Below are 12543 nucleotides of genomic sequence, written 5' to 3' on the forward strand. Positions count from 1 at the left end.
TACCTGAGACTGGGTAATTTATAAGGAAAAGAGGTTTATTTGGCTTACGATTCTGGGACAGCTGCATCTGGCACAGGCCTCAGGCTGCTTCTACTCATGGCAGAAAGTGGCAGGTACAAGCAGATCACATGGCAAGAGGAAGCAAAAGAGAGAGAGAGAAGGTGCCAGGGTCTTTTAAACAACCAGCTCTTGTGGGAACTAATAGAGTAAGAATTTACTCATTAATCTCTCCCCCCTCCAAGGAGAGCATTAATCCATTCATGAGGGATCCACCCCCATGACTCAGTCAGTTTCCAACACTGCCACATTGGGGATCAAATTTCCACATGAGATTTGGAGGGGACAACACATCCAAACTCCATCAGGTATCAACAAGGAGAGACAACGGCTAGATAGAGTAAATGAAGGAGATGGATCAGTGGATACTCTCAAGAAGATGGAAAGAAAACCTGAAAATGAAAGAAAATACATGCAATTGTGTCTCTGGGAAGGGATTTTTGTCTTGCATATACAAAGAACACTTAAATGCCTAGTTAATGAGATTGTTTAAAAACCCATGTTAGAAACTAAGAAAAAAACCTGCTTAAAGAAAGTAAGATAAAGCTAGTATTGGAAATTCCTTAGAAAGTTTTGAATATTGTTTTGCTTTTGGAAAAAGGAAATATTGAAATACATTACAAGCAAGGGACTTCCCAGTTCAATACATGTCTCCTTAGGTAGTTAACCAAGTATTCTTTGGAGGTGACATGTTTCTCTTTTCAATTCTGTATATCGATAGGGACCCTGTGAATGCTCTGTGTCGAAAACCATTGGTACAATGTATTGTGCTGATGTATGAAAATCGGTATAGTTGGATCAGGAAAATTTGGATAATACATGAGTCAAAAATTTTATTTTTGGACAAAAAAAATTATCATTTGAGCAAAATATCAACAAAATACAGAGCCAGTCATTCAGATAAAGTGCCACAATAAACCTCTACATTATTTCAAGATCTTATGAAGTGTTTGTAATTAATCAAATTTAGAAAGTCTTGTTTCTATATTCTATGATAAATACAGAATTGTTTTTGGAAATCTGGTATCTTCTGGAGTTATTTATCTTTAAAATTGTACACCTTTATTTATTTAAATATTAAAAAACAGTTTCTCAATTTCTTCTATTACCCTGACAAGTTAAATTAACATATTTTTTAAGTTCTATTTTCCTTCTCAGGAATGTTTGAATTAAAAAAAAAAAAAAAAAAAAATGAAAAACAAATAAAACACAGATTAGTGCCAGACAAACCTGGTTTTTAATTTTATCTCTACTCCCTACTAGCTCCAAAACCTTGAAGAATTTTTGTAACCTCTTGGTGCTTGAATTCATCATCTGTAAAATAGTACTAGATAATTTTTAATGAGATCAGGCTAGCAATGTGCAATTTTTTGGCCCACACGTCCCACCCAGTGGATGACAGCTATGTGGATATCATTAGCTGAAACACCTTCTCGTGTGTGTAAAGTACATTGAGACAATCATTTCCTCTTTCTACCCGAGTCTTTTTGAGATCTCACATGCAGAGCACACGAATCTTGAGCAAGACTACAAAGAGTCCTTAACACCCAAAGTAGCAGGATTATATTATTTCCAGAGGACTGGCTTTGCCAGTGACTCCACCAATTTGTCAAAGAACTGTTTCTCAACAGGAACAGCATCTGAGTGGGCAAACTTTTTCCACGTTAACGGCATCAGTACTACAGAATATTTTGCTCTGCTGTGGAAACTTTTACCATGTAGTGAATAGTTTTGCTTTTCAGTTCTAGATTTTAGTATTCTGAATTTTTTAAAGGGACTGTAAATCATTTTAGTAGCCACTTTTGATAATTTATAACACAATTTTAGACCTCTCGCTTGTGTTTTCATAAGAAAATGTTTTTAATTAAGCATGGATTGTGTTCTCTGTACACCTTCCTGTAATTAATCACACCACAAAACATTTCATGTCCAGTTATTTTTAATAGCATTTCAGGGAATGTTCTAGGCTCAGGGGTTAGGAATGGTCTATTGTTATAAATGATCTAAAATTATACAGATATAATCAGTCTGGCCTCAAGGAGATTTCTTCTCTTCTGCAAGAATGTTCTCAAATATAGCAAATAATGGGCCCATCAAACTGTCCATCTTTAGAGTGATTCACAAGTAAAGTTAAGATAGAAGTTTTTCTAGTGGTGTTCCTAGCCTCCCTTTTCATGGGTTGCCATTTAAGAATGTTTTCTCTCCTTTCCTGCCCTCATGGACTCTGTCCTTATTAAAGTATGCACTTGGGGAAGAACCTGGCATTAGTAGCTTAAGTGAATGCAAGAGAATGTGATAACCGCTTTCAGAGGAGCCTGTGAAGTGATGTAAAATTTGACACTCTGTGTGAGGCTCACCCTGGCTTATCTGCTTTTACGAAGCCACTGAGAGAATTGCCTTCTCTATGGCTGGTCCATGTTAAACCATTCTGAACTTCCTAAGCAACTCCAGTCTGTGGATGACATGTCAGAGAGACCTGTAAGTAGAGCTGATCTAGGAACAATCTCTGTAAACATAGCTTCTTCTAGGTACTAATGCTATTGCAAGTAGATTTTTCTATATATCAGGCAAGTGTTTGTTTTTTTAAAGTGGAACGGGAAGAAAGTGTTTTTCTTATCTGGACAGTGCTGCTAATATCTATGTGATCAGATACAGATAAGCTAATTTCACTTGATAAATGTTTTTTGATTCTATTCAATGTCAAATATATATTTTGGTATTAATTGGTACATTTTAATACCTGTCTCATCAGTTTCCTTTATAATGTTAATTTGATTTAATTCTGTTATATCTACCTTCTAATTACTTTGTTCTATTCCAACAGCTGGATAACATACATGTTCTTCAGCATTTTTGTCCTCTGGAAAGTATGTATAATTTTTGTATTGTTCTACAGTATTGTAATCAGGTGGAAATTTGCATTATACAATATTTAGATCTTTCTTTATATTGATCACTTTTTATTGGTTCAGAGACCAAAAAAACTCTCCTATATTATCCTATCTTTAAGAAAGTCAAAAAGAAAATTATTTCCTACAATTTTTTTCTATCTGTACATCATATAGTCATAAGCTCTTAGACTTGAAATGGACTTACATTTTATCTGGTCAGCTCCCCTCTCCCCTCTCTTTACCCATCCTTTCTGTTCCATATTCACCTTTCATAGAACATAAAAGGAGACAGGAGTCTAAATGAATCAGCCAGAGGCACCATAGTCAGCTAGTCAGTGGCAGAGCCAGAGATGGAATCCAGATCTGCTGAGTTCTAGTCCAGAGCTCTTTCTTTGGGAGTGAGATGTGGTCACAGTCAGAATGACATCTGTGCTCACTTCCTCCTTACAAGATCGCCGGCCCTCGCTGTACCAGCTCTGCGTATTTGTTTGGCCACCACACAGGGCTTTTGACTTTTCTTGGTTTGTTTTCTTATTGGCAATTAGTAATGACTCTAGTCATCTCAGCATATTTTATGAACCAATTAATTTATGGTCTAATGTATTATTTCATTTAAATGGTTTTATATTAAAGTTTTCTGAATTCAGATAATCCAGGAATATTGTTTCAATCTTTGCTTTTATGTGGAAAAGATTTTAAAATCATTTTACACTGAACTTCTTAAAAGAAACACCTTAAATTTTCAAAATTACTTAAATACTTGTAGGGCATATGAATTTTTTTGGTGTTCTAATCAATGGTATATATATTTCACCTGAAATTTTTAAAAAATTAATTTGCTTTAAGTACATAAGAAACCCTAAGCAAGGATTTCTTGAGGCCCATTTTAGATGATTCTAATTTGAGATGTCTTTCTCGTTTTATTTTTTAGTGATGACACATTTTGAAACTAATAATAGATATGATATTAAAAACAACTCAGACCAGATGGTTTACATCGTAACTGAAGACACAGATGACTTTACCAGGAATGCTTATCGGACACTAAGGCCCTTCGTCCTCCGGGTCACTGACTGTACAGGCCGAGAAATCATGACAATGCAGAGACCTTTCAGATGCACCTGCTGTTGTTTCTGTTGCCCCTCAGCCAGGCAAGAGGTCAGAGAACAGAGAAGTCTACTACATTGTTTCTTCCTGATCCAACTCTTCACAGCACGGCTGTGCTCCTTCCAGAACTACACAGGAGGGATTTTCCCTGCTTCTGCCATTCAGAATGGAAGATGATAAATAGCAAGGGAGGAATCCAAATGATCTAAACTTAGTAAAATTAGAGAGGGCTTTTTTGTATTGGTTTCTGCTCTTCAGGGCTAATCAGTGGATCAAGGAAATTAGGGTTGTGATTCGACCAGTTGCATCTACTTAATTAGAAATCCACCTATCACATAGAATAGTCACACACATTTATCTAAATTACTACATGTCATCAGATAAGGTAGTGCTGAACATAAGCATATGCTTTTAGAATTGGAAGGGACTCCAGAAAGCTTTACAATACCCATCACAACCCACACAAAAAGATTAAGTGACTAACAAGAGTGTCACACTTGGTATGCTAGAATTAGAATGCAGATGTGATGAAGAATAGTTTACTATCCTATAATCTGTGCAGTTTTAGTAAGGTTGTTTGCTATGGTGAAAAGAAAAACAGTTTTAAGAGAGACCAACCAGATTAAGTGACTAACAAGAGTGTCACACTTGGTATGCTAGAATTAGAATGCAGATGTGATGAGGAATAGTTTAATATCCTATAATCTGTGCAGTTTTAGTAAGGTTGTTTGCTATGGTGAAAAGAAAAACAGTTTTAAGAGAGACCAACCGGAGTTCAAATTCCAGATATGCCACCTACTTATATTTGGACAATTTACATTAACTCTTTGAGACTCCATGTTATTTTTTCTTTTTATTTTAACTTCTCAATGTACAATGTATTTGATATTCATGTCCCTTTACCTGTTCCTCTTTCCTTACTCCCGCTCCCTTCTCCCCACCCATCTACATCATATCTGTTCACTTGTCTTAACAGGTTCAAGGAATTGTTGTGATTGTTGTGTCTTCTTCCCCCCTCCAATAGTTTATTTGTATACATATTTATTTATTTATTTTTAGCTCCCGAAAATAAGTGAGAACATGTGGTACTTCTCTTTCTGTGCCTGACTTGTTTCACTTAATTTTCTCTAAGTCCATCCATGTTGTTGGGAATGGTACTATTTAATTCTTTTTTATAGCACAGTAGTATTCCATTGTGTAGACATATCACAGTTTCCTTATCCACTCATCTGATGATGGACATTTAGGCTGGTTCCAACTCTTGGCTATTGTAAATAGTGCTGCAATAAACATGGGAGTGCAGGTATCCCTTCAGCATGATGATTTCCATTCCTCCGAGTATATTCCCAGCAGTGGAATAGCTGGGTCTTATGGTAGATCTATCTGTACTTGTTTGAGGAACTTCCATAACATTCTCCATAGAGGCTGCACCATTTTCCAATCTCACCAACAGTGTATGAGAGTTCATATTTCTCCGCATTCTAGCCACCATTTATCATTCTCAGTTTTTTGGATATCAGCCATCCTAACTGGAGTGAGATGGTATCTCAAAGCAGTTTTGATTTGCATTTCCCAAATGTTGAGTTTTGTTGAGCATTTTTTAATATGTCTGTTAACAATTCCTATGTCTTCCTTTGAGAGATGCCTTTTCAGTTTCTTTGCCCATTTTTTAATTGGGTTATTTGTTTGTTTGCTGTAAAGTTCTTTCAGTTCCATGTGTATTCTGGTTATTAATCGTCGGTCAGATGTATACTTTGCAAATATTTTCTCCCACTCTGTTAGTCGTCTCTTCACTGTGTTAACTATTTGTTTTGCTGTGCAGCCCTTGGTGTTGATCCCGCGCCTCGCTCAGCCAGTGAGCGGGAACCGGTCTGTATGTGGGATCCAAACCCTCGGGCGGGAGCGCCGCCACGCTTCCCAAGCAGGGCACTTATCCAGTGCACCACCAGGCTGGCCCCATCTTTTCCAATCTGGATGCAATCTATTTCCTTCTCTTCTCTAATTGCTCTGGCTAGTACTTCCAACACTATGTTGAATAGGAGTGGTAAAAGTGGGCATCCTATCTATTCCCTGCTCTTAAGGGAAAAGCTTTCAACTTTTCCCCATTCAGGATGATATTGGCAGTGGGCTTATCATATATGGCTTTAATTGTGTTGAGATAATTTGGCTTAGTTTTGGTAGTTTGTATGCATCCAGAAATTTATCCCTTTCCTCCAGATTTTCAAATTTGTGGTCATATAGTTGTTTATACTAGTCTCTAATGATTCTTTGTATTTCTAAGGTATCAGTTGTAATATCACCTTTTTCATCTCTAATTTTTGTTGTGTTTTCTTTCTCCTTTTTCTAGTTAGGCTTGCTAATGGTTTGTCGATTTTATTTATCTTTTTAAAAAAACCAACTTTTTGTTTCATTGATTTGTTGCATCATTTTGGGTTTTTCTATTTCATTTAGTTCTGCTCTGATCTTAATGATTTCTTTCCTTCTACTAATGTTGGGTTTGGATTGTTCTTCTTTTTATAGTTCTTTAAGGTGAAGTATGAGGTTGTTTACTTGCCATCTTCCCATTCTTCTGAACTAAGGATTTAATGCAATAAATTTCCCCCTTAGTACTGCTTTTGCAGTATCCCATAGGTTTTGGTATGATGTGTCATTATTTTCATTAGTTTCAAGATATTTTTTGATGTCCTGTTTAATGTTTTCTTGGACCCATATATCATTAAGTAGAAGGTTGTTTAATTTCAATTTGTTTGTATAGTTTCCAAAGTTTCATTTGTTATTGATTTCTAATTTTAATCCATTGTGGTCTGAAAAAATACACAGAATAATTCCAGTTTTTTTGAATTTGTTGAGACTTGATTTGTGACCTCACATGTGTTCTATCCTGGAGAATATTCCATGTGGTGATGAGAAGAATGAATATTCTGAGGTTGTTGGATGGAATGTTCTATAGATATCTGCCAAGTCCAATTGGTCTAAAGTGTTATTTAGATCTTGTTTTTCTCTATTGATTTTTTGCCTAGATGATCTGTCCAATGTTGAGAGTTGGGTGTTCAGGTCCCCTGCTATTATGGTATTAGTATCTATCTCATTCTTTAAGTCTCATAGCTTTTGCTTTATAAATATGGCTGCTCCGATATTGGGTGCATATATGATTATGATTGTTATATCTTCTTGATGGGTAGATCCTCTTATCATTATATATTTGCCTTCTTTATCTCTTTTTATGGTTTCTGGTTTGAAGTCTATTTTATCTGATATAAGAATAGCTGCTCCAGCTCATTTTCATTTCTTTTTTTTTTACCTTTTTGTCTTTTTTCGTGACCGGTAATGGGATCGCAACCCTCAGTGTCGTGCCCGCACCACGACCGGCAACGGGATTGCAACCCTCGGTGTCGCACCCGCACCGCGCTCAACCAGTGAGTGGACTGGTCTCTATATGGGATCCGAACCCTCGGCAGGAGCGCCGCCGTGCTCCCAAGCGCCGCACTCTGCCGAGTGCACCACGGGGCCGGCCCTCATTTTCATTTCTATTTGCATGGTATATCTTTTTCCATGCTTTCACTCTTACTCTGTGTGTGTCTTTACAAGTGAAATGAGTCTCTTGAAGGCAGCATGTTGGGTCCATCTTTTTAATCCAGTCAGTCTGTGTCTTTTGAGTGGGGAATTTAATCCGTTTACATTTAGAATTATTATTGAAAGGTGTTGATTTACTCCTAGCATTTTATTGATTTTTGTTTAGATGTCTTAAGTGTCTTTTGTTCCTTTCTTTCTGATTTTCTGTTTGTGTTCTGTATTTGTTGGTTTCTTCGGGTGGTAGATAAACTATTTTTTCTCTTTATTTTTAGCATTTTTGATTTACTGGTGGGTTTTGTTCTTTCTTGAGTATTCATGGTAGTGATGGTTGTTTTTCAGGTACCAAACCCAGTACTCCCCTGAGAATTTCTTGTAAGGCTGGTTGTGTGGTAGTGAACTCTTGCAGTTCTTGTTTATCTGAGAAATATACTATTTGTCCTTCATTTTACCTTGCTGGGTAAAGTATTCTTGGCTGGCAATTTTTGTCTTTTATTATTTTGAATATATCATCCCATTCTTTTCTGGCTTTTAGGATTTCTGATGAAAAGTCTTGATGTTAGTCTGATAAGGGCTCTCTAACAGGTGACTTTCTGCTTCTCTCTTGTAGCTTTTAAGATTCTCTCTTTGTCTTTGAGTTTTGCCAATTTGACTATAACATGTCTTACTGAGGACCTTTTTGGGTTGAATATGCTTGGGGATCTCTGCGCCTCCTGAACCTGAATATCTGTGACTTTCCATACATCTGGGAAGTTTTCTGCTATTATGTTCTTGAACATGTTTTTAATGCCATTTTCTTTTTCCTCCCCTTCTGGAATACCCACAAATCAGATATTTGAGCCCTTAAGTTGTCTATTATCTCTCTTTTTGGTCTCCCTGTGTTAATTCAAACAGCCTGTCTTCAAGGTCAGAAATTCTCTTTTCTGCTTGTTCTAGCCTGCTGGTTAAACTCTCTGCCATGTTTTTTATTTTGTTGAATGAATTCTTCAGCTCCACAAGCTCTGCTATATTCTTTTGTAGGGCTTTGATTTCTTTGTACATTTCTTCTTTCCAGTCCTGTATATTTTTCCTCATTTCATTGTGTTGTCTGAGTGTTCTTGTATCTCATTTAGTTTTAATAGAATTGTTGTTTGAAATTCCTTGTCAATCATTTCAAGGACTTCCTATTCTATAGGATGTAGAGATTGGGAGTTATTATTTTCCTTTGGTGGTGGTGTACTTTGTTGATTTTTCATATTTCTGTTATCTCTCCTTTGATATTTAGTCATTGTGGCAGGGGGTATCACGGTCCACTCTTTTCACCCTGATGTCTGGCCTGTATCCCATAGGGACTGCCTATTCTGGGTGGTGGGTACTGGCCTGGGCTGTGGGTCCCACAGCGCTGCCTGTTCTGGCATGACTGACTCGGGCATTTGTGCCTGGTGGCTCTTGGGCCTCTCTGAGTGGCGGGGACTGGCCTGGCCTGGGAGTTCCCCCCACAGTGCCTGCCTGTTCTGGCGTTGCTGACTCAGGGTGTGTGGCCCCAGCAGCTCTTGGGCCTCTCTGGGTGGTGGAGACTGTCTTTGGCTAGGGATTCCTCAGCACCTGCATGTTCCAGGATGGCTGGCTCCAGCCAGCTGTGTGGGCCTGGTGGCTCTCGGGCCTCAGTGGGAGGCAGGGACTGGCCTGGGCTGGGGAGCAGGCAGGCACCACTGGACCCCCAGCCCAGACCAGTCCCTACCACCCAGAGAGGCCCAAGAGCCACCAGGCCCACACACCCTGAGTCAGCCACGCCAGAACAGGCAGGTGCCATACGACCCCCTGCCCAGGCCAGGCCCCCACTGCCCAGAGACTCTGTGTTCTTATTGATAAAGTGGGTAGAACAATACCTGATAGGATTACTGGGATATTTAAATGATATGTTAAGTACCAGCATTTACTAAATATTAATTTATTTATAAGTCTCTCTGTGCCTTAATTTATTTACTTGTAAAAAGCAGATATTAATAGTACTTACCTGGTAGGATGATTGTTTTGAGGACTAGGTAGTAAATAAATGTCAATTCCTTAGCATTGTGCCTGGCAAATAGTATAGTGCTCAATGAATATTATGTATTGTTCCCAGATATCTTACTGCTTTGTCATTATTTTCTTTGTAATTACAGCACTATATTTGAAGTGGATCTCTACATTTTATCCTCGATCCTTTTAGATATAGTAGGCATTTTTTAAATATATATTTGTGAGTTGTGTTTTTAAAGTCAAAGCCTATAAAGGTAGCCTTCTGAGATTACAAGAAGCAAGGACAGAGTAAAGCAAATCAAAATTACAAACTCAATTCAATTTATGAATCTTTTGTCCCATAAGATTATTTAGGGTTTTTTGTTTTTTTTGTAGCCTTCTGAGATTACAAGAAGCAAGGACAGAGTAAAGCAAATCAAAATTACAAACTCAATTTAATTTATGAATCTTTTGTCCCATAAGATTATTTAGGGTTTTTTGTTTTTTTTGTTTTTTTCAGATTTCTCCACTTTTACTTGTATTTATGTGTGTGTGAATTTAGTTTATGCAGTTTTATCAACTGTATAGATTTCTGTATTCACCACCACAAACGAATACCAAACAGTTCCATCACCGCAAAATCCCCTCTTATTACCACCCCATCTTCCTTCCCCCTCTTTATCCCTAACTACTGGCAACCACTAATCTGTACTCTATCTCAATAATTTTGTCATTTTAAAAATGTTATATAAACAGAATTATATAATATATAGCTTTTCAAGATTAGTTTTATTTCCACCCAGTGTATTTACCTTGAGATTAATATAAGTTGTTCCATATATCAGTAGTTCATTCCTTTTAATGGCTGAGTAGTATATCGTGGTATGAATTTTTTTAAAGCAATTTATGTTTATACAATTGTGATTTTTTATTTCTTAGGCTTAAACTTATATGAGATATCAGTTCTTCTAGGAAGCGATCAAATTTATATATTTGTGTATAGCTATAAATTCACATATAGGAACAATAATATCTCGATTTGACAATTCATGAAGTTGTGCGGTTCTGCCCCATGTCCTCTGTAGTCTTTTCCCAAAATTCTTAGGAAAGTTCATATGACACCAGAGAAATAGTCCATAGAACTTTGACTTTGGTCTTTTAGCATATAATTTAGATTTTATGACTCTTTTGTTATTATTAGTTCTTCAAAAAGGAATGTTATAAACATAATTAACTAAAACTGGGTAGTGGACAATATTTAAAACTCTTTAAAAATATACACACGCTGTTGTTTTCACAATATACAATTTTCAATGTGCCTCTTTTCTCTTTTCTGTTATGATTATCATGTCTGAGATTTGGTTTTATCCAATTTAAAATCTAAGAGGTTAGCTTGTTACTGTTTCATGGATTGTGCAAAGATATGAGATTCCTAGATAAGAGACAAAGGACATTATTACAGCTCAGCAAATAGCATGAGCATCAGCATGTTTGTGTAGGTTCCTGTCTCCACATTCTAGGGGTTGGTGCAGAGGAGCCCAGGCGGTGCTGCATGTAGAGGATCTCATCTAGGTTGTGTCGATGCGTGTGTGTGTACATATGTATGTGGCATCCTGACCTCTGTCATCACTTCATTTGCAGCTGGAGGTGCAGTGTCCTCCTGGAGTCACCATTGGCTTTGTTGCAGAACACTGGAACCTGTGCAGGGCAGTTTACAGCATCCAAAACGAGAAGAAAGAGAATGTGATGCGAGTGCGTGGGCCATGCTCAACCTATGGCTGTGGTTCAGATTCTGTTTTTGAGGTGAACATATGTAAAAATAATATTTCTACTATTTTTTCCTGCATGTACTAACAGAACTCAGAATGATCTAGCTTTAGGCAATTTTTTTCATGTGTATGACTGAAGTAGTATGAGCAAAGTTTTTTAACCAGTTGATATCAAATGATTTTCAGATTATTGTTAGTAGATTGCTTAATGTTTTCCAATATGTGAGCTCCTTTATTTATTTTTAATGGATACATATTGATTGTACATATCTATGGGGTACAGAATTATATTCCAATTCATGCATACAATGTGTGATGATCAAATTAGGGTAATTAACATATTCATCATTCCTAAATTTATTATTTCTTTGGTGAGCTCCGTTTTTATGATTTCAGTGCTTGAGAAAGATAAAAATAAATCATTTAAAACATTAAACCATCTGAGAGCAAATAGCCTGATGTAATTCATTTATTTTATTCTGGGCTGTATTTAATTAACCATTTTTTCCAAAGATTTCCAAGATGGGAATATAGGTTGTAGGTGTTATGCAAGAGCCCAGTATATCACAGAACATATAGAGCATGCGTAAGGTATGTAAATTGCTTATTTGCAGGATAGAGGTCTGTCTGCATCCTCAAGAAATAGGATAACACTGATTACATGGATAAAATTCATAGTAGGTTATATTATGACATTTTCTCAAGAAAAAGAAAACACTTTTTTATTGCCTTTATCTCAGTGGCTACCCTATGAATCTGACAAAGAAAATCCCTACTATTTCCTGTGATTACATGGATAAAATTCATAGTAGGTTATATTATGACATTTTCTCAAGAAAAAGAAAACGCTTTTTTATTGCCTTTATCTCAGTGGCTACCCTATGAATCTGACAAAGAAAATCCCTACTATTTCCTGGGCTTCTTAAAGAGTACTTTCTGAGTGCCTGCAATTCAGTGAGGCTCCTCATCTGCTAAAATTGCTCATTCTAATATTTCCTATGATAGCCAATAAATTTTCCTTGGTTCTTATTGTATATCACCATAACATTAAGCATTGCTTATTAAAAGACCATTGCAGAAAATGTAGATAAGCCAAATTCCTAGGGCAGGGTGTGTGTGTGTGTGTGTGATCATTCTCATGGCCAAGTGACATTAGACGTTAGTATTTT

At 36.8% G+C, this 12543-nt stretch overlaps 1 protein-coding gene across 4 annotated transcripts in view; it reads left to right on the forward strand.

The window, feature by feature from the left end:
- Positions 1-12543, forward strand: part of PLSCR4 (phospholipid scramblase 4) — a 30302-nt gene that overhangs the window by 13523 nt on the left and 4236 nt on the right. For all 4 annotated transcript variants that reach the window (XM_008573255.1, XM_008573254.1, XM_008573257.1 and 1 more), the window contains exons 4-6: positions 2882-2924; positions 3880-4106; positions 11247-11408. In XM_008573255.1, coding sequence (XP_008571477.1) covers positions 2882-2924; positions 3880-4106; positions 11247-11408 — 432 coding nt within the window. The remainder of the gene's footprint in view (positions 1-2881; positions 2925-3879; positions 4107-11246; positions 11409-12543) is intronic.

The sequence above is a fragment of the Galeopterus variegatus genome, unplaced genomic scaffold (genome assembly GCF_000696425.1).
Source record: "Galeopterus variegatus unplaced genomic scaffold, G_variegatus-3.0.2 Scaffold893, whole genome shotgun sequence".
NCBI lineage: Eukaryota > Metazoa > Chordata > Mammalia > Dermoptera > Cynocephalidae > Galeopterus > Galeopterus variegatus.